Genomic DNA, 23,225 nt, shown 5'->3' with positions numbered 1-23,225 from the left:
ATTTTGTTTAAACATTTGCATGTGTAAACGTCACATCCTTATCAATTACATGTACAACATTGATACCAAATGAGAATGTATGCAGCATTGTGGGTTTTTTTTCAACACAGTGAATATCACAGCCTCTTATGCAGTGGTTCTTATTAAATAGACTTTTGCATTGCATTGCTGTAGTCAACTTCTGTGAATGTAGATAAATGCTAAAAAGTTACACTATCATTTTTGAAAAAAAAGTACAAAAGTACTAATAAGTGTTCAGCAGTTTGAATCGGCAGTGCAGCATATATCCGTAAGGGATACAAGTCCCAAGTGCTTGCATTTTCATTTAAAAAAAAAAAAATTCAAATTTCCATTCAACAGAAGTGATTGCAGTTTCCCATGGCATAATACTGCAGGTGGAATTTTCATCAATCCTTCGTTTAAATCTTTGAGCAAGGAATTAATTGCTGAAACAAGATGGAATTAATAATAATAATAATGATTTGGGAGGCTAATCATCCTTACTCGCAGCTGGTATGCTGAATTGCGAAGGACGCGGCTACAACGTGGTCGGGCCGCTGGCACATAAAGGCGCCTATGGCTGCCGGCCACATTGACCCATATATGACCTCGGAGCACAGCCTGAGATCGAAAGTGTTTGATTTTTCCGGAGGGAGGAAAACCGGAGGGCCCGGAGAAAAAGCCTCGTGGCACAGGAGAGAACCAACGCACAACTCTACTCACATACGATCCGCGGCCAGGATTCGAACCGTGGTCACCTTGGTGAGAGGTGAGCGCTTTACGCACAAGCCACCCATGCCACCCTTAAGCCAATTTAGTGTGGCATTCCAGTAGATATATCAGCTGAGCTGAGATGCACATCTGCTCGTCATATGCCAGGGATGTAGTCAAGTCCTTCACAAGTCCATCACAAGAAACATTGGAGGAACAATGCCATTATCACAGCTCATTTGAATAGCTTGTGATTTGAATTGGGACTGGAGGACTTGTGATGGACTTGCAGAGTTAGTACTGCTTCTGGAACTTCCATCAATCCTACATGTCCTAAGTGCTTCCGATTTTATGTTTCCTGTGGATTCAGTGTGGAATTTCCATTAATCTAGGTACATGTAGAACTTCCCATGGTTAAATACGTACAAGTACACAATGTAGGCCCTACTGCCTGGAAAATTTCCATCAATCCTTAGTGCTTCCATTTTTCTATGGTTTTTATGTTTCCTGTGGAATTCCCATCGATCTAAAGGTACTTCTTACAAGTACAACTTCCTGTGGTTAGATACTGCCCACTAGCCTGTGGAATTTCCATCAATCCTAAGTGCTTCCATTTTTTTATGGTTTTATGCTTCCTGTGGAATTTCCATCAATCTAAAGGTACTATAATTACACATACAACTTCCTGTGCTTAAATACCGCCTAGCCTGTGGGATTTCTATCAATCCTAAGTGCTTCCAATTTTCTATGGTTTGATGCTTCCTGTGGGATTTCCATCGATCTGAGGTACTTACACGTACAGCTTCCTATGGTTAAGTACTGCCCACTCGTCTGTGGAATTTCCATCAATCCTAAGTGCTTCCAATTTTCTATGGTTTTTATGCTTCCTGTGGAATTTTCATCGATCTAAAGGTACTAATTACACATACAACTTCCTGTGCTTAAATACCGCCTAGCCTGTGAAATTTCCATCAATCGTAAGTGCTTCCAATTTTCTATGGTTTGATGCTTCCTGTGGGATTTCCATCGATCTGAGGTACTTACACGTACAGCTTCCTATGGTTAAGTACTGCCCGGGAAATTTCCATCAATCTTAAGTGCTTACAACTTTACCCAAACCCAAGGGCTTGCAATTTCTAGCGGTTCAATATTTCCACCCATTTGGTGTATCTGCTGTCAGACTTGAAGGCCTCTCATCTCATGATGTTGTGCCGTTTTGCCAAGACGTGTCGCTAACACCCCTTTGAAAAAATAGCAATTAAAAGACATACCTTCAGAAAATAATTATGATAATAATTATAAAATGATAAAACTTACAGGGCAGTAAATCATTATGACCCCTGCTCATCATCGGCTGATGAAAATATTCCAAAGACCATATCAACTAAATCAAACTCGGAACCCAGAGCACATAAAGTATTCAATTGTGGCCCGCTCCACAAAAACAGGGAATTAAGTTGCGCTGTGTGTTACCGTGTAATGGCCCGCTCAATGTTGAGAGGGTTAAAATTTTGTCGAAATGTGATTTTCATTTTTTGTCATGAATGACATCTTTATTACCTAAAGTTTCAGGCTTCATTCACATAGGGGGTTTACGCCAAAATAAAAGGAGTATCTGCACAATAAAAAAAGAATTAAAATTGACTTTATGGTTTTGTCGTAATTCAAAAATAGTCAGACGGACACTTTTGGGGGACATACTGTATATTGCTTACTTACATGTACATGTACTTTGCTTCTTTCTTTTTAAGTATATATTGCTTACTTACATGTACTTTGCTTCTTTCTTTTTATATATTGCTTACTTACATGTACTTTGCTTCTTTCTTTTTAATTATATATTGCTTACTTACATGTACTTTGCTTCTTTCGTTTTAAGTATATATTGCTTACTTACATGTACTTTGCTTCTTTCTTTTTAATTATATATTGCTTACTTACATGTACTTTGCTTCTTTCTTTTTAAGCAGTTCCACCTTCCAGGGAGGCATGTCTCGATACTTCCTCTCCTCGGCTCTTTGTTGCTGAAGAAAAACCAGAAAAATGTATAAACTCAGAATGTTATAGGATCTCAAGGAATTTTTTGGGACAATTTTCCCACCTTATCGGCCTGCCGTATCTTTTCCTAGCTATGGCCCCACCAGAGGGCACTCACAACAGTTCAGAAAAGAACACAGTAGGCCTACAATCATTTCAGAACACCTTCTTTTCCAAGCGCAGTATGCCTGTGGAACACACTACCAGACTCAATTCGGGCGATTCACAATGCAGTGCGCCACCAAGAGTTTGCCATGGAGAGTCCATTTTTAAAGTTTACGGTCGACAAAACGTGGCCCATTTGAATGAGTGTCAGTAGACAACTTGAGCTAATTTGTTGTAGATTGGGGCATAAACATTCTGACCTTACAAAAAACCACCACATTGATAACAAGAAAAGAAAAGGACAAACAGATCCTCGAATCATGCGCTTACGAAACTACTGAACGGAAAAACAAACACTTTCAAATGTCCCGCGCTGCGAATTTGTCGACCATCTCCCACAATGCACTGGGAAAAATTGAACTCTCCCTGGCAAACTCTTGGTGGCGCACTGCATTGTGAATCGCCCGAATTGTATCTACCCCATCACTGGAGGACTTCCAGAGCCGGCTTTATCATCTGTCACTACCTTAATTCAGTGTGTCATTTATTTTGACTTGCCCTTCGTCACTACCTATTCAGCACTGTAATCTTTTCGTAAAATGTTGTTCCCGCATCACAACCTTTGCACCGCACATCCTTGCCTTTCCTTTGGAGCTATTTAGCTTCTAAGAGGGATATACTTAACAGCAGAGGGGAAACAAATTATGCCACAAAGCATTTGTTCTAAAAATGAGCTGAATTCATTGAAATATGCAGCGCAAATTTACATAAATGTACATACATGTACATGTACATGAATACTTGATCATAGTTTATGAACGCTGGTTCTGATGCCTCATTTATGTGAATGTAAACGTGATGCCGCAAAATATGTGCAGTAAAATTTGCTAGGGTTAAATTCCATGAAATTTGACGTGATAATTTGTGAACACTTTTTAAGATCACATTTCCTGAAGGCTGGTTTAACCTCAATATGATGAGAATTTGATGACACGAAACATTTGCTGTAAAATTTGCAAAAATAAATACTAACCACAAAACAACATATTTGCATTGACGATTTGAGTCCACTGGCACTATGTGTGATATACCAGCCTTCAAACAAGAGAAAATCTCAAGCCTTGTTGTGATTATTTGGCATTGCGTGAAAAGGGCAAAAGTTTTTAACTTTCTCACCTTTTGCTGTCTGTACTCCATTGCCGCCCGCTGGTTGGCCCTGTCGGCCTCCTTCTTGGCCAGGAAACGCCTCCTCCAGTCTGGTAGCTCCGCCCCACTCTCATCCACCAACGGGATGCTGTCCAGGAAATCCGCGGCGTAGAACACCCTGGGACCCTTGTCATTCACGGGGCTGGGGCTTCTTGGTGGGGGGTCCTTGTTAATCTAAAAGTAGAATATGGTAATCTTAAACTGTGCCAGTGCCCCTATAGGAAGTTTTTTTTAAAATTTTGAATAGAGTAGGATAACCTGTTATAAGATATGTGTTACTCTTATATGTAAGGCTTTCTGGCAAAATGAGACAGAAATGGGCACAGGCTGTAGTGGAGGAAAATAAAAAAAGGAATGGGGGTGATTATTTTTTTTTTCAGGAATGTAATCTTTGATATGTCTACTACACATATTTTAAAGAAATAGTTTAAAATCATGGAATAAAAGTGGTTGTTTTTTGAAGGAGAAACAAGTGGCATCTTTCGTTTACACGACTACAAAACTCAAGACTCAAAAGGCCTTTTTCTCTGTATTTCAAGTGGCATCTTTCGTTTTCACATCTACAAAACTCATAGACTCAAAAGGCCTTTTTCTCTGTATTTCTCTTTTTGACATGTTGATAAATGTGAACTTTAAACAGCCAGAACTTGTTCTCTTTCTCTTTTTATTCTCTTTCTACATGTTCTAGCTAAATGCCTGCAAATCCTCATTTTGACCTCTGCTCAGTTCTGTCTCATTTTACCAGAATGCCTCAAGTGTAAAAGATTAAACACACAGCGAAGTGTGATAAATAAAGTAACTTTTATGAGTTTGGTTGAATGCTAAGTACAATAGTTGCTCAGTTACCACAGTCAATTACATTAAAGGCCACTTTCTTGATAAATTTGCAATGTAAGTCAACTTTTACCAGAGCGATTCAGAAATGATGATATTAAGCCATAATTGATCACTCGCTTTAAACCAAAAACATCATAAAAAATGTGTCACTGCATAACTTTATGTTTTTTAAGTCGTGCAGTAGTGCCCAGTGCCCATTCACTAGTGAAATCTGGAGCACTACCAACCATTGTGATGATTTCAGATATTTTGTTACAAACAACCAGACTTCATACAATGGGCCTTATTCACAAGTCGGCCATATTGAATTGAAAGTTAGGTAAAATCTTAATTTTTTGACTGACTTGGGAAGAGAAATGAAAGCAACTTAATTCATAATCAATTCCAGTCTGCCTCAATAAATAATGTTAAATTTGTAATTAAACATTCCCTAATGTTTCAAGCCATATTTAAAAAAGAAAAAAATGACAGTGAAATAAGGCGGCATTGTGCCTGCATAAATAGTCTGGCGCCATCCCATTCAACAGTTAACAAGTAAAGTAATTCAGGGAGCTCGACAAAAATGGCCAACTCGTGAATAAGGCCCATCCGAGGACACAGTGAATAATTATGATCATTACTTGATCGCTTATTATCTCTACTATCAAATGAGTTAACATCCTTTCCATTAGTGCCGTAACAGGGAATTAAAGCCCGTCCCGTCTAGCCAGCAGCAGCCTTCCAAGCTCATCATCTAATTCATCCATCTGTCCTCCCGTTGACAACACATTCCCTTAGGAGGCAATGCGGGGAGGAAGAGCCATTCACTGATTCATAGGACTCTGGGGCCTCCAATCACTGCATGCAACCTCTAGACTGCTAGACTTGATTGATGTTAAAGCCAGAGGTTTTAGACTGTGCAGACAAGAGAAGTGTGCAAAATGTAACCTTCTAATAATCCCCCAAAACCAAGTTTATTGTGCAGTTCTTCAGTACCCGTCATATCTGTTGGACCTGATTGATTTCAAACCCAGAGTGTTTATTAGCAGTGATCAAACATTGCTGCTAAACATTGTTTAAATTCTTTAGATTTTTTTTTTCTTCTGCTTGTTTGATTTTAAAACTGTATGTTCTTATGAGATTGGCTATGAGTCGGGAAGATGTAATTTTTTTTATATATATCTGGTTTTGCCCAACTCAAACTGGCCAGCTGACCCCGGCAAGCTCAATGGTCGAGTGGTAAAGTCTAGCTGCATCAGTAAGCAGGTGGTGGTGGGTTCGAGTCCCACCCGAGTAAACTTGTAAATCTTTTCTTGCAAGCCTTCAGGCAACACTGAGGAGACGTACATCGGCGAAGGGCAAAACCCAATCTAAAATAACCTTATGTTTAGAACTATACAACTTAATTCACTCTCATACTGTGTTGAGTTTATATTTTTTTCACCTATCATTGTGAGACAAACTCGATCTGTTTCCACCTCCAGTAAGGTGAATTTCTATTATAGTCATGATTTTTAGGCCGAAATGTCAAGAGAGGTGTGGCTCAGCGAAATAGGTGTTGTGTTCAACTACTGTACGTGTAGATGTAGAGGGGCAGTGATCGTGACATCATTTGGGAATGAACAGATTCAGTGTGACGTGCTTGTCGTGGAAAAATGGTGCCATGCCAACACGTTGCCATGACTGGGCATAAAAAAATGTAATTTGTTTTTTGGAAAATCAGGATGTAGAGGGGCAAATCCAGAATTACATAAAGCCAGGGGGTGCATCCTTTCATGCTTTTATCACTAAGGAGTAAATTAGTTTCAGAATAACAAAATGTATTTTTTGTGTTTGCAGGATTGTAATAAAGTATGTGGAAAAGTTCTATTTTCAAATGCTTCCCCCCCCCCCACAAAAATTCCCCCTCAAAAAACCAACCTCCCCCACCCCAAACCCCCCCCCCCCAAAAAAAAAAAAAGGGGAAAAGGGGGTCAGGAAGACAAACTTCCCCTCCCCCGCCCAATCTAGTTATGTACGTGTGTGTCCATATAAAAAACAATTCTCAACACCTAGTAAAATCATTACAAATTTTAAAAAGAATAAAAGTAATGGCAACTGACATAACATCTGCATACAATTTTCAGTTTCACAAGGCTCAATCTGTTAATCATCACCGAGTATACCCTGAACATGTAATGTGCTCATTCAATCAGACATCGTCTGCCGCACATCAAGGAAAAACAAAAGAAACTGAAGAAAAAAAACAAGATTGAAAATTGAATTTGTATTACCCGGAGGAACCTTGATTGGTTTTGCCGTGCCTGCCTGAGCTGAGCCCCTGCTTGTATCTCTGCCAGCAAATCTGTGCCGAAGCCATTCAGCTTGCCACCCTTAGAGGAGTCTAGATCGAAAAAAGAAAGAAATGAGAAATGGCGAAAATGTCACAAACGGTTTAGTCAGCGAACTTGTCTATTTGAAGCGTATTTAGAATCCCATCAGAGTTAGCCTTCCTCCGAATGAAAATCAACAAAGTGAATCCTGATTGTTAGACTGGTTGTTGCTATGGTGATGCCCAGGAGCAAATTAAACTGCAAGGGGCCTTGGGATTTTTTTGAATGACAAGACGGGAAAAATCGCAGAATGACAAACCGTTCAGTACGCTAAGTTAAAATTATTTTGTGTTGTCTTTTCTGTCAAGAGATCTCACATTTTTTTGTGTGGATAGGATAGGATCTTAATCTAGTCCTTTTAATTGTTTGTTTCTTTCTTTCTTAGCTTTTCCAGAGATTTTGTACGCAATTCTCCAACATTATCTTTAATTTTGATTTAAAATTCAGCAAATTTTCGCCAATTTTTTGCCAAAAACGCTTTCTTTTTCTTCTAGAAATTTCCCCCAAAATGAATCAATGCAAATTTTGTTCACAATCTCCAAAGGCCTAAATTAATTACAAATACGAAAAATACTGTTATGAATTAAACAGCACTACACTTGTACACGTATAATATTTATATAATATTGGATGGTTTTGAGGGGGGTAACAAGAATACACTGCACAAGCTATAACAACATTGTATGAGTTGATTATTGTTTTAGCGAGTGCAATAAATTCTTATACCCCCAAAAAAAGCCCTCCAATGTTATTTTTTATATCAGGCTGATTTGATCTGCAAGAAATAAAGTTCGTGAGAGACTGTCTTTATTTCTCAAATTTGGTCGAACATTCTTTGTTTTCCGAAGCAAATTTCGCGCCACTCTAAGCTGCCAGTTTGGTTGTTGACTGCAGTGCGCAAATACCCTGCTAGCTCGCTGCGTCCACGTGTGAGGGTACGCGGTACCCCACCGCACGCTATGCTCTGTTGACTGGTAGACAACTGTGAATTTCTACATGCATACTCCGTTGATTATGCAGAAACTAGCAAAATTTGTTCAAATGCGTCCTCATCCGGGTACTTTTACCAACATAATATATTTTAGTCATGCGAATACCTTTTACGAAAGCATACAATACGCTGATATATTTTCACCATTATAAGCCTGATATAAATGTTGCAACCTGATGCCACTTTTTCTTCATATATCATCTCAATAAAGGTCAGTCCTTGCAAAAATGTTGATAAGACATGAATCTGGGACTGAGAAACATTTCCAATTTTGTTAGGAAATACTTTAAAATTTTTTTTGACTCTCCATAGACTTTGTACACAACCACTGAAGTGGCGTCAGGTTGCAATATTTTTTCCTAAATAATAATTACATATATTATGGCAGCTACTATATTCGATTATTTTGAGACATGTTGAGTTTATAGCTGATAAGAAAATGTAAAATGAGCAGGTCATTCTTGGGGAAAAAATAGTTACAGACGGAAATTAATGCTCTTGGCAAGGCTATAAACACATTAATATTTGACAAAGAAGATCACCACACTGTCTGTAGTCATGTATGGTACAGTATTCGTCCTTGTGAATGTATACATGAATATGTTCATTTACATCGTGGTGATGAGATGTATGTCTTCATACAGGTGTTGTTCAGGTCATAAATGTTGAATAGTGAGATGCAAGTATGAAATGCATTATAGTTTTACATTTTAAATTAATAAATATTCCGTGAAGGCATAAGATAATACTTGTATCGCTTTGCCTTCTGGTGCACTGTATATTTTGACTTGTAGTGGACTTTTATCTGAGGAGATGTAGATTTGATCTTAGGGTCTTGCCCTTCAAGACAGTGCTAATGTAAATCACATCGCTAAGGTAGAAATCGCATGATAAAATCTGAATACATGTATGTGCACATGTGGGCAATCCTTTGCAAATTCTGACTTTTACATGTACATCATTAAGAAGATTCTGAAATGATAAAAAAAATGTCTGGCTTGCCCTTTAACAAATGCAATTCATAGAAAAAAAACTGCTCCTTACACACAAAAATGACTCAAGAATGAAAAAAAACAAAAGTACAAATCTTACTTGATGAGGATGGCCTGGAGTTTTGTGGGCTGGGTTTCAGTACCACACTTGCTAGATCACTTGGCGACGGGGGACCGGGCACACTCGGTGCCAACTGGAGTGACAGACTGGTGGTCGGACTGTGCTGGGGCAGACCGTTGGCGAGCTGGGGTGGGGGAGGTGGGGGAGGGGACAGCGGGGTGAGGACAGCAGATGTGATAAAAGACAGACGAGAGGAAACCTCCCGCAATTTGTCAAGATTGTCCTCTCTGTTTTGAAGACTCGTGGGTGGGGAAGCCATCATCGGTGGAGGTGGGATCACAATTGCGGTGGGCCTGCTGGGCCTGACTGTTGGCAGATACGAAGGCGGAGAGTTGGTGATGGAGGGTGGGGAGGGGACGTCGTCTAGGTCAGACGACTTGCGAGGGGGTGGGGATTGCAGTCTTGCCTCAGAGGACATGTTCAACGGGATCAACTGTACATTCCGTTTTGTCGGGCTGACTGGGTTTTCCTCCTCCTCCTGTTGCGCAATCTCCTCTACCATCACGGTGGTGCTGAATCGCAGCGCCTTCTTATCCGGGGAGGGTTTGAGTGCACGAGGTGGTCGCCCAGCGACAGCAGCATGGTTTGTTTCTATCCACGCCTCCCTGCGTGAGGAGCTTATCACCGACTGTTCCGTGGCACTCTGCCGGCGGATACTTTTCTTTGGTGAAACCACGGGCGGTGTTGTCGCCGCCCCTTTGTGATCTGACTCCCATTGGCTTTTCCCATTTTCCAGGCCATCTTCCGCGCCATTTTCCACCCGCGGTTCCGGGCATTCCGTTTGAGTTCCCTGACTGCAAACTTCCGTCACTTTCTTCGGAATGCTCAGCCCTTCGGACCCATTCCTGCTTCCCCTGCCTTCAGGAGAAGCCGCAGTTTTGTGCGTAGCCCGGAAGCCGTTCACCTGAAACGTTGTTGGACCCACATCTGTCAGTTTCTCATAGATCTGCACGTACTGGGGATCCGGGGTGGGTTCAGGGGAATCGATGACCTGATAACGACCGGGGGGATCGACAAACTCCCTCTCAATGGTTCCCACGGAGGATAAGCTGTCGTGGTCGGATAGCGCAGAGGAGGATAGAGATGAGGAGGTGTTGGTTGGTGACGACACACTGTGCTTGACGTAGACGCCTGCCTCGTGGTCAGAAGGGGTGTGGCCACTTTGACCTTTGCCCTTTGCTTTACCAGTCTGAATAAAAAAAAAGAAGTAACATCAAAATCACATCACACATGAAAAGATTTCTTGTTATTGACTTGTTATTTATAACTCTAGTGACCATCCTGCATACAGTGGAAGTCACTGCACTTGGGTATGGGTCATTCTTTAAATTTGGATTCCACTTTTTTTTCCTGTCCCTGTTACATCTGACATCTATGATTCTATAATTGAGATGCACTCCTTAATGCAGTCATCCTCCAAGAGTGATTATGAATAGCAAACTACCTAACCAACAATATACAGATCATTTGAAGTCACTCTCTAATGATACCTGAATGGCAAATTACAAAGTACCAATTAAGGTAACAGGGACAGGAAAATGATAATAATAATAATAATAATAATATCGGAGTCTTATATAGCGCACGTATCTACCAACTATTAGGTACTCAAGGCGCTGGAGATATGTCTATTAATAAAGATGGGCAAATGAAGTTTATGAGAAATATGAGACCCATTATGTAGCACCTTGTAAGGGTTTACAAGGTGCTGCGGCGCATATTGCAGCCACTGCCAGAAACACCGGGGCAAACCCCTTCTCTTAGCGATAAGTGTTACTGGGTTCTTTAACGTGCATTACACAACACACGGCACCTATGGCTTTACGTCCCATCCGAAGGGCGAAGCAATAATGGTAAAGTGCCTTGCTCAAGAGCACAAGCCCATGTACCACGTACGGCACACGAGTCGAACACCGTAACCATTGGACCACAGCACCCCAAAATGTCACACTTTGGACACTACATTTATAAAATAACCTTTATCTGTTTTTCGTGATCAAACTTGCTTCTATCTGAAAGCCATTTCTGTACCCGGAGGCCAATAAAGTTCAAATGTTTGGTGTGATCAGATGTACCAGGAGTTTGTGCAATCATACTGCCTACCCTTTTCTCAATGCTTCGGAGGAACTTGGCGACATGGAAGTGGCCGCATTTCTTGGCGAGGTCCGACGCCACTAGGAAATCTTTGTCCTCGGAGTTGACATCGCAGCCGTGCTCCACCAGGATCTTAGCACACTGATACAACGAAATCCCAAAGATTAAATTGGACTGGAAATTCAGATTTTTTTGAACACATTGATGAAAATCATATTTATATGAATTAAAATAAAGGTGTTTTTTTGCTATATGAGAGTGTATGAGACAGAAAGTTCACATTAGCTTCTTCAGACAAAGCTGCATCAAATGACTTCCTTTCTTTTCATGTAGCTGATTTTACCGGTATATTCAAAAATATTTTTGAGGATTTCTAAATAGACTTTTTTTAGCCCTACTTCAGAGTCTCTTTCAATCCCCTCCCCCCCCCAAGAACAATGTTTTGGGAGTTTACATAATGTCAAACATTATGCAATGATTTAAAACTTTTCCCCCAAATTTATCATTTTTATGCAATATCCTTTTTTTGCCATGACAATTGTCAGAAATCCCATTTTTGTCAAGAAATCTCCTAAAAGGTCCAAAATCGTCCGGAAATTTGGTCTGCAAAAAATGTTAATTGCAAACATTCTGGGGCCCCCCCTCCCTCCAAAACAACAGCCAAGAACCAAACCTGCACTAGCTGGGCTAGTGCAGGACCCCTGATGGAGCCTTGCCACTTATTCGGGCCTTACCTCGAGTTGGGCCTTACCTCTAATTGGGCCTTACCTCTAATTGGGCCTTACCTCTAATTGGCCATGTTCAGCAGCGTCATGCAGCGGTGTCCCGCCTAAGTGGTCCCTCTCACACACAGCTCCGTTATCCAGGAGCCAGCGCACGACCCCCGCGTGACCCCGGCTGGCGGCAAAATGTAAAGGCGTTGCGCCGTCATTGTCTCGCTCCATGGGCAAGACGCCTTGGTCTTGTACCTGTGCAGGATATATACAATTGTTTTTCAATTAAAAAACGCAATTATTGACAATTGAGTTACTCAGTGCTTTTCACCACCAAACTAGGAAAAGAGATTTGCATTGTGATATTAAAAGCTTCATGATTTGGAAACTATCATATTGAATTTGGAATTTACTTTGAAATGACTGTCCCAGAATGTCAAGCTTGCGTTTGTGTCCTTGCACAAGACACTTTGCTACAATTGACCTATCCCAGTAGAATCGCGTCAACGCAGCTTGCGAAATATTGCCCAATTACATGATTTACAAATGGACGTGGAACGCGAACAATCCGAGACAAACAAAACTGAACGTACACAATTCCTAAGGGTTGTCTAAGGGGCGTGGGGAACTCGCAAACGGCGGTAGGTCAATTGCCTCACTTCAGATATTTTCAGACTTTTCCAGGTAACCTTTTTTATGAGGTCCTCAAAACATTCACATAGACATTTTTCTGGGTTCAGTGTAACAGTTCACCTGCTGGCATTGCACTAAAAGTAACAGAGATGTTATTGGATCCAGTGGGTGTATTGGTATGCTCTGCAGGAAGTTGAAATACTTCAATCAATTAAGTCTTAAAATTTGACAAGTGCATTTCATCCTCAAATATTAGCATATAAACACTTGACACCAATTATAATTATATTTTACCAGCCATATGAGGCAGTGCAGTTGTCCCGTCTGTGCTGCGGCGTGGATCGGCTGCATGCCGTCGTTCGCCCGCAGGTGCACGTTGGCGCCCGCTGCAGTCACAAGGTGCTGCAGGCAGGACAGGTGACCGTTCTGGACAGCGAAGTAAGCTGGCGTGGCACCGCTCTCCGTCCGTTCGTTCACCATGCTGTGGCAGAAAAAAAATCAGTACAGCATAAGCGACAGGTTGCTACAGTATAGCACTTCTGTGGCCCGGGTTCGAATCTGATCCAGGCCAATATGGATTTGGTTGCAATCCCTACCTGGAGCACGTTTTGGCGGCCCTTGAACTGGAATATGTTTCTGACGTCACAGCCGTGACCTGACACATGTTTCCTGTGCACCGCGAAAACGACTGACCGGAAAATTGTTCATCGTCATGTTACTGCCTACGTGACTGCACACAACCCCCCCAAAAAATCACGCGGCGACCGGACATGATTAACAATAACATTCAAAGCAAAAGTGGGAGGTTTTTTTTGATAGCGTTTCCCTAAAGTTCTAAAAAGAGTAGGCCTGATATTCTGTATCAACTTTCGTACCAATTGAAGGTAAAAACCCACTTTTTAAATCCCATTTATGGTAAAAAGTAACGTCGTCTGCTAAGCTTGTTTACCTTTCCGCCATCTTGAAACATAAGTGAACCGACCGGAAACTTCGGTTCAACTTTGGTCGAAACAATGACGTCATTTCAGTGTAACCGAAGCGCCAAAACGGCCGCGAACCAGAAACATGTTTACGGTCTCAACGCCAAAACGTGCCCCTGATTCCATGGGTTTCCCAGGAATATCATTCCAGGGATTTTCTAAAAATGAACATGTCTTCATCATCTTCTCTCTTTCTTTAGGCTTCTTCATGCTTCATAGTGCCGGTGCACATTTGTACTTTTGGAAGTCTTAGACTTTTCATTGACAAGAAATGTAAACAACCTACATGTAGGCGGGACACTGCGTGGCGCAAAGCTGCATGTTTCAATTTATGAACTACATGTAGGCAGTCACAGGTACAAATTCTGATCCTTTAAAAAAAAAAATAATAATAATTTTTTATTTCAACCAATGGAGTCTTTTCCCTGCTCCATGATCAAACGATAATTTAAAACATGCTGATTGAAGTTGCACATGTAACTTCAAACTTCAAACCCAGACCAAAAAAAAATGCACAAATTATTACCTGCAAGGTACATTAGTCATTTTTTTACCACAATTTGTTTTTACATAATGTTGCATTCGGGAAATTTTGAAAGATACGAAACAATATATTCAAATTTTGATGTAGACTGGAATATCCTTGCCGACAATTATCCATTTCCCTGCAAAATGTTTACAAAACTCAGAGAGGTTGCAACCTATACAGTCAATCAAAAGAAAAGAATACAGAAACGAATGGCAGAAGAAAAGCGGGGAAAAAATTAAAGAAATTAAATTCTGAGAAACGTTCTTCAGTCAAAATTATTCACTCTGGCACCTCATGAAATTGCTTGTAAAATGCAATCAGCACCGCTGGGGAACACATCATTCAATGGTGTAATCAATTGTAATGCAATTTCTTTTATTTCTGTAGGCCTATTGTGGAATATCAAAGTGCATGCAATTTGATTGAAGCAAAGGGCTTGTGCAGGGGAGCGTGTAGAGCTTTTGAGTTGGAAGCTTTTAGCGTGAGCAGAATTGACAACGGGGAAGACCGTAAACATCTCCTTGTGTTTACATGCGATATCTGAAGTGAAGGGTGGGACGTACGACTTAATTTGACTGTGTATATATTTGTTGTTTTGACGTGCATGTATGCGTTGTCAGTCATTTGTGTGTGTTTCCTTATGATTTGCAACTTGAAAATGACCAATTAATTTATTAATCAATTGTGACTGCTTTCTGAAATGTTTTTCATAAATTGAGTCCTTATATTTTCAAACTTAGATATTTATTTAAAAATACTACATGGCAGCTACATTTTACTTTTTAATTTTCTTAACATGAGGAGTAAAAAATCCAAGGATGAATTCATATGGAAAATGTTGCATCCAATTTCGAAATTAAAAAAAACGTAAAAATAAAAACAAAATTAAAATTTTCAATTAACATTCAGGAAAAACTCAAAGTATTCAACTCCACATTATAATTTATGTAACACTCAAATATTATTAAGGCCAAAAAAATAAAAAATAAGTCAGTCTCTGGTCAGCGCGTACGTCGATTTTAATCATGCGCGTCAATCTTTTTTTTTCCCAAAATGTTCCGCTGTAGCTCCAACAGCGCCCTCTATTGCCGCACCTCCTCAATTTTTTTTTATCGAAGAGCACCAAGGAATGGGAAATTGCACCAAGGCAAATGATCGAGAGCACCAAGGCAAATTATGGAGGACACCAATGTACATGAGGACACCAAAAAAGCAAAATAGTACCCCACCTTGTCTGTACAATCCAAGCTTGAAAAAAAAAAAAAAAAAAAAAAGCTGCGTCCCCGCGTCAATTCCGGAACTTCGGTCTGACCAGAGACCGAATATTTTTTTTGGGCCTAATGCAGCAATGATAGTTTTCTTCGGTACATGTTTCTGATACTTCATTGTTTATTTTTTCTTATTGTCATTGAAAAAGTAATACCAGCAATTCTTTCTTTAAAAACCCCTATATAGTTGGGAACTGTGATTTTTAATGAAAATATTTCTGATATAAATTTTTTTTTCTCTGATTATTTTTTTCTGATATTCTCATTTCTTATTTCTCACATCTTAGTGCCAAATCTGCCATATTAGTTACAGTGTGTGATATTTCTACAGCATCCCTGATTTTTTTTCTCTCAGCAAAATACCACCTGTTATATAATTAACTCTAATATCTACCTATACAACGCAATGGTTGATACAGAGCATTTTTGTCTCCTATAAGCAGGTGCTTTGCACCTGTGACTGAATGGTCTCAGGAAGGCCCTTGGCTTCCTGTTGTTAATACACTGACTGAAATATCGTTTGAAGTCTTTGTTTTTATTGATTTCGTATTAATTTTTTTTTATGAAGTTTTCACGCCCATCACTGTTCAGTGAAACACAAATGCAACAGTAATGATACATTAATGGTTTTCAAGATTAATTAAGATACCAAACTTTAATTTGTGGGGTTAATATGTACGTAATGTAGTTGATTGAATTACTAGCTCCTGTTACATCAAATAATTGTTCCTAATTTCTTTTTTCTGGTATTGAGTTTCAGAACAGATCTTACCAGAGCTCCAAAATATAGAACCTGCCCAAAAATATGGCATTTGTTTATTTTTTGGGTTTTGTTCTTAATTGATTCTTGGAAAATTCACAATGCTGCTAAGGCATAAACTTTGTTTACCTGATTTTGATAAACCATGAATGTAACATTTTGAAACTACCTCTGAAAATGATTTCCACAATCATCCGAAACAAGTCACATCATCTGTGAGTAATGATCAAAAGAGTGAATCTCCCTTGTTGATGACTGGTATTCAACACGGGCAGTATGCATAATTAAAATAACTGAACAATATACCACGTTAGACACTATGTAATCTCCTCATTGTGCCATGATTTTTATGATTTTTTGTAAATATTAAATTTATCACCAGATGGCGCAATTAGTCATTCTAGAGGCAGTCTGCATACATATACATTTATTCAGTTTTTTTTATGGTTTATTTATTAATTTTACATCATTTATATCTTCAGGGATGTGGTAGATATCAGGAAGTTATTAGAGTGGGCCAAAAAATGAATGAATAAATAAAAATATAGAACACTCTTGAGGAAATAAAGAATCTGTTTGTTTTTGGATATCTTTTCTAAATTTTAGAAAATTTGAAAATTTGGGGGAAATTTGTCCAAAATTGGAAAAACCATACAACATAAAAATCGTCCGACAAGTTAGTAAGAGCTACATACCAACACCCCACATAACAATCTTAAGACAAGTCAGTTATATTAAGCTTAATACTAACAAACCCGCCCCCCCCCAAAAAAAAAATAATAATAATAAATAATAAATAAATAATATTTATAAAATGTCATATGTTAACAAACAATGGGTTATCAATGCCGGAAACGATTCAGATACAGTAATGCAAATGAACAAAATGTTGCATCAATACAGATTCTCAACTTATACAATTTTGTGACCCACAATGCAGCATCTAAGCTTGTTCATGTGGCCCATCATCTGATAAAAAAACATGTAGGGTTTTGGCTAATGCTAGTATCAATACACTTGTCAATTTATGTGTGTTTCCACTGCAGGCCTTTCCTCTGCCATAATTGGCTGCCGTAAAATGACTACTGTTGTCAATTATTCTGGCTGTCGCTTTTTATTTCCATTAATGGAAGATGGGTTCTCTCAAGGTGAGCCCTGGGCAAAGACCCTGACAGAACTGACATTTCAAGAAAAAACTTGATAATGTATTTAATTGTATGTGGTATCTTAATTAATGCAATGAAAAATGTTTCATAAAAATAATCTGACAATATTACTACTAATAAGGCGCCAAAAAGACTTTTCACATAATTTTACAAAGCAAAAGATCTTTTGATAAGATAAAAAATAAAAAATATAAATTCTCTTTGTCTATGTGTACATGTAAGGACAACAAAAATAATAATTCTGCTTTGGGTTTACCCTTCCTACCTTATTTTGACAGCCCCTACCCTAATTATTTGGGGGACAAATTAGGGGGAAATACCCATAAATAATAAATTACTACCTTTTACCCTTGACTACATGCAGACATCTCCATATGATCATTGCCAAAAAATTTCCCAAAAAAATATAAAGTCCCTATACCTTCCTACTCTATTTTCAAATGTCATGTAATCAGAAGCAGAACTATTTATTTTTGGCCTAAATTTGGTATATTCTTTTATTGGCATATTAAAAGAGGAAAAACAGATCAGCCATTTTATAGTAAAGCACTTATCATGACTTTCTGCCAAGTTTTGGATCCTTCCATTGTTGATGCTGGAATAAACAAAATATTTTGACATTATTTGTTGGTGTTCTATTTGAAATGTTTATCATATATATTGAGCTGTTTAAGTGTTGAGTATTAACACTTTGCCAATTCACAAATGAGCAAATGGGGCACGGCATAATGCAAAGCTGTGAGTAAATAGGAGTTTTGTGAGATAGAGTAGATGACAGAGATATTTTGGCATTACCATGTGCAGAGCAGGTCAAGGTACGATCTACGCGCTGATAAACAAATAGTGTCAAGAGGGATCAAAATGCACATAATTGAAGTAGTATATTTAGGAGCTAAAATACCGTGGGAAATGGCCAACATACACTTGAACTATCTAATAATATTATTTCAAGTGTATAAATATTTCAAGTGTGTGATCTTTTATTAAAGGGTCCATCATCCATGAAATGAATTTTTCTTAGAAACACATTTTGTGCAACTTTCTATTCCTCTTAAATGTATGAAAACTATTTTGAAATCCCGTTTTGGTAAATTTTATTGAAAAGTGCACTTTTTTAAACATATTTTTTGTATAAATCCATGCTTTTCCTAACAACTGAGGGTGCTGATGCTTTGGTCTCATTTCAGGAAGACATTGTTCAGTTTAGAGGTTTTCCGTCGAATTGTGAACCCACAATTTGCTCTTTGAAAACATTTGTGAAAAAAGTTTGCTCAAAATTAGCTTAGTGCCATGTACTTACACAACGACCAATCACCAAAGAAAAACAAATTTATGAAAGCAAAATGTCCAAAATTCTAGCAATTTTTGTGTGTGCTGAAATTGCTGTAACATTGAAATGACATCACAGTTTTGTTCATGAATATAGAAATGTTCATTAGCATAAAAACAAAAAAAGGCACAAAAATACCCTTGAAAATGGCAAAACGAAAATTAAAAATAAGGGTAAATTGGACACAAAGATACATTTGCAGGGATTGCATTAAAAAAATTACATTACATGGCCCTTTAAACCTATAAATTCTAGTTTCCTTGCCAGTGATCTGTACAAGTATTAAATTTTCAAAATTGTAAAACATTTCAATTAAAATTCAAAAGTTTGTATTTTTAATGCAGAGAGTTATTGAAAATATTGACAAATCTTGGATGGACAAAAGTTGAATTAAGGTTCACTCAGACATTTTTTTCTTCACTTTTCATAATAAGTGCGTAGCCATTTTATCGGTTATCAAATCAGGTCAAATGTTCTGTTGAAAATGAAGCACATTTTCTAGGCCAACCACTCAGGCCAATGGTTGTGGATTTTTTTTCTGGAGAATTTCTGTCTTTAGTAGTTGCTTGTTTAATTTGTCCTCTCATTTTCAGTGAAAGGTTAAAAACAAAATGGCATGCTCTATATTGCATCCCAAGTTCTCAACCAGAAGTTGTAAACTGGACTGCAACACTCTACAAACTGGTAGACAATGTCCAGGCTTGAAAAAACTGCAATTTTCAAAATTTCAAATGAAGAGTTTATTTCTAAACCATTTCTGATCCATTTGAAAAACAAAGTGAAACATTCCACTGTTATGAAACTTTAACCCTAACCGCCCTGAATCCTTCAAAATCCTCTTTGCCAAAGTGGAGGAATTTGGAGGATTGAGGTTACATGGCACAAGTGCGTTACTGTTTTTGTAGGATGAACTTTGTCAAGGTGTTGGGCCGGACCTTGTGTTGCTTCTGCTCAGCCATGCTTAAATATAGGCCTGGATTATGCTTGAAATCCTCCGTATACTGCTCCAGGATGTCACTGGCCAAGCCTCAACATATTGACAGTCACTGCCACAGGATTTTGCATGATTCAGGCAGTGGTCACCTCTCCATGGACCATATTCAAGGAATAATGGAGGAATTTGCAGGATGGAGGCTATATGCTATTTTTCCATGAGGCCAATTGGAGGATTTTGCAGGATTGAGGCTACATCCTAGCAAAAAGGCTTAGATTAAATAAACAATGTAACAGCTGTTTTTAAACTTCATTTTTTTCGCCTTATCAAATTCTTAAACTGTTTTTAACTATAACACTAACAACGAGACTTCGGACAGCCAGGAGGGAGCAGGATACTAATAAAAGGTAATAAAATGGCGTATGTCAAGTTTGGGAAATAAAGTCTTCAGATTAAAGCTATAGGTTATGAGCAGTAAAAAGAACGACTTACTCAGGCACAGTAGTGAGGATGTACATCAAGCAGGATAGATCCCCCTTGGCTGAGGCATAATGCAAGACGCTGACCCCTTTCTTGTCTTTATCCCTGATGCTGAGGCCTCGGACCTCCACCAGATAGCGAAGGACATTGAGGTGGCCAAACCTGGTAGTGAGGTAGAGTTCTTACACAGTCACAAGTCAATTAAAAGTTAATTAACAATTCAGGAACAAGTCATCTTTTCTAAAGTCAAGTGTTAAGCTGTTCAAGTCTATCAGAGGTCATCTAGTCCCCCCCCCCCCCCCCCCCCCCCTGTCGAGTGACAGCCTAATCAAATGTGATTCTCCTGGTTTTTTTAAGAAGATGGCAAACTTTATGAAAAAGCCCACAACCTGGTCACATCAAACTCAATAACTGAAACTGGAAAAAATTAAGATTTCACACAATCTCAAGGAATGAGCTTGTCAATATAATGATTCGCTTCATTAAATAGGGGAAGGAGAGCAGAACTATTGAGAATTAAATTTTGAAATTGAAAGTGCGCACATTATTTGTCACAATTTTTTTTTAACAATCATTAAAAATAAAATCAACTTCATTTTATAACTGGATATACTTCTGATACCGGGGTAAGGAGGTCATGGAGGTAACTAAGGCCGGGAGGGGTTGGGGGATGGATAAATTACCTTGCGCTGAGATGTAACACCGTGGCTCCACTGTGATCCCTGGCTTGGTCTGGGCAACCCCACCGCAACAAGTAATCCAGGCAGCTCTGATGTCCGGCCGCGGCCGAGTCGTGGCTGGGGAGAGCACCGTTCTGGGCCGTAGCTATCGTCGAATGCCCTGCCTCCTCCACTAGGAACCTCACCAGGTCCAAGTTGCCCGAGCGAGCGGCGAGGTGCAGGCACGTCGCGCCGTACGGGTCCCGCAGGCTGCGGTCTAGCTCGCCCCGGGCCATGGCGCGCTTGACGGCCGACAGTTGCCCTGTGCGCACGGCCAGCAACGTTTGGTCCACGCTCATTGTCTTTCCCTCACTCACATTTCTGCTATTTGTTTCTCAATGTAGTGTATCATAAAACCAAAATATTTTCGTTGGAAAAGAAATAACTAACAAAAAAACACCGAAAACCCAAAAGACCAGCTGCAAGGAGCACGTATATAAAATCTTTTTCAATGATCTTTGTTGGAGCGCACGAACGCAAGTAATGCAGACGACGGCGCATGTTTACGCCGAACTGTGAAGTGAAAAGGCGCCTGTTTGTGCGCCGCAATTATGTTATTAATGTGTATCCACCATAGAAATATCAGTCTGGGCTACTTTTAATGCAAATAATTACAGCAGGTGTATAGCCCAAATGGGCGCTGCAGAGCGTGATTGTATTCGGTGTTGATATTCTGGGCGGCTCCCCAATAATACTGTCTGAAGCTCAAACTTCACATCGCCAGGGCGGAAAAGTGGAAGCATGACTCGAAATAATAATTATTATTTTTAAAAAAGTATTCTCTACCGAATTATTAAAATTGACAGTGAAAAAATACAAACGATTTCCGACTTTGCAAGGCACAAATTACAAAATAGTAATTTCGGCTTGGAGACCAAGCAATGTTGCCAATTATAAATGTTTTTATTGTAATATTGTTTGGAAAATACTTTTCGTATACGAACTTAGATAAACTATGGGGTGAGTCAAAAAGAAGGAAACCCAAATGGCAGGATCAATTATTTTATGAGGTTCTGCCTTCCAAAACAATATTTCATTCTCTGGACCTAAAATATGGAATACTTTACCGCTGGCTCTCAAAGGGATCAAGTTCCTACACTACTTTTAAACGTAAACTAAAGTTATATCTTCTGTAAATGTTATACCTTCTAATTTGTACATTATCTTATCCTGCTGAACTCATTCTTCTGTCGATTACTGTATAACTTATGTTTCTAAATGTTTAGTTTCGCTTTTGTATTTTATTATGTTTTGTTATGTATGGCATGTCTTGAACAAGCTTTTGCTTTTTAGGTTTTGCCTCCTCTTCTTGACTTGATTTTCTTATCCGTATTCTTTTATATCTTTTTTGAATAACCAGGCAGAAAAACTATATTTTACCAAATGAAACGAACTTTCTCCAATTAGTCTTTAATTTTTAGTATTTTATTAATAATTGATTTTATTACTTGAATTGTTTATTGGTTTGATTACAACAATTTTACCTTGGAAAGAAATAATAGTATTTGTCTTTGCGCGTTTTTTTTTTAATTTAAACTTCGACCAAAGCAAGTATGAAAAGCCCCTCAAGCAAGAAAAGTAGGACTCTTAAAATCAAATGTTTGGACCCGGCCCAGGCTCGCTAGGTTATGGGTACAGCCCTGGCGTACGGCTGTCGATTTTAACTCATTGTTTGGGGTTTGTTCACGGTTCATGTTGAGTATGTGATATTGGTAGGATAAGATGTTAAAAATACTGTTGAATGATAGGTCACTTCCAGTTGGGCGAAATGTTATAAGACTATTTATATCTCGATTGACCTGCGGGCCTTTTTTTATTCAAGTCATGAGTCTCTTTTCATTCGAAGAGGGCGCGCTTCTTTTTTAACGGGAGGACATGGTTGCGCATGACATACTTTATTTCCTTGTACATGTACATGTACATGTACATGCTTGTACATTGTACCGTGACGGCTGTTGTGCTTGAGTGATAAAGTTCACTTTTTGCCGACTCAAATTAGCACGCAATCATGGTTAATGGTCCGGTAGCTCGCAATGTCTCATACGCGGTTTGCATAGGAAAGATAATAATTCCCTTTTTATATGGTTTACAACTTCGGACTAGTAGAGGTGGATCAAGAGGGGGGGGGGGGGGGGGGGGTCACTGACTACAAAATGGGGCAAAAAATAATAGATGGAATGTTCCTTAATTCATTCTCGAATTGCCTTCAATGCAGGGAAAAGCATCGATTTTAAAATTTTCGTTTTGGAGGAGGGGGTGCAACCAGAC

The 23,225-nt window shown here is 39.1% G+C and overlaps 1 protein-coding gene across 1 annotated transcript; it reads right to left on the bottom strand.

Annotated features, from left to right (window-relative positions):
- Nucleotides 1-1,548: 1,548 nt before the first annotated feature.
- LOC119746329 (espin-like) lies at nucleotides 1,549-21,444 on the bottom strand. The gene is made up of 10 exons (XM_038223213.1): nucleotides 20,922-21,444; nucleotides 20,251-20,400; nucleotides 13,086-13,272; nucleotides 12,231-12,413; nucleotides 11,455-11,586; nucleotides 9,331-10,540; nucleotides 7,149-7,258; nucleotides 4,030-4,233; nucleotides 2,653-2,735; nucleotides 1,549-1,952 (listed from the first exon to the last, which is right to left on the bottom strand). Exons 1-10 carry the CDS (start codon nucleotides 21,254-21,256, stop codon nucleotides 1,910-1,912), a joined length of 2,637 nt encoding a protein of 878 aa, XP_038079141.1. The 5' UTR covers nucleotides 21,257-21,444; the 3' UTR covers nucleotides 1,549-1,909.
- Between the last annotated feature and the right edge of the window lie 1,781 nt (nucleotides 21,445-23,225).

This window comes from Patiria miniata, unplaced genomic scaffold (genome assembly GCF_015706575.1).
Source record: "Patiria miniata isolate m_02_andy unplaced genomic scaffold, ASM1570657v1 HiC_scaffold_7, whole genome shotgun sequence".
Classification (NCBI taxonomy): domain Eukaryota; kingdom Metazoa; phylum Echinodermata; class Asteroidea; order Valvatida; family Asterinidae; genus Patiria; species Patiria miniata.
The sequence above is the reverse complement of the archived record's forward strand: the minus strand, read 5'-3'. Positions and strand labels throughout refer to the sequence as shown.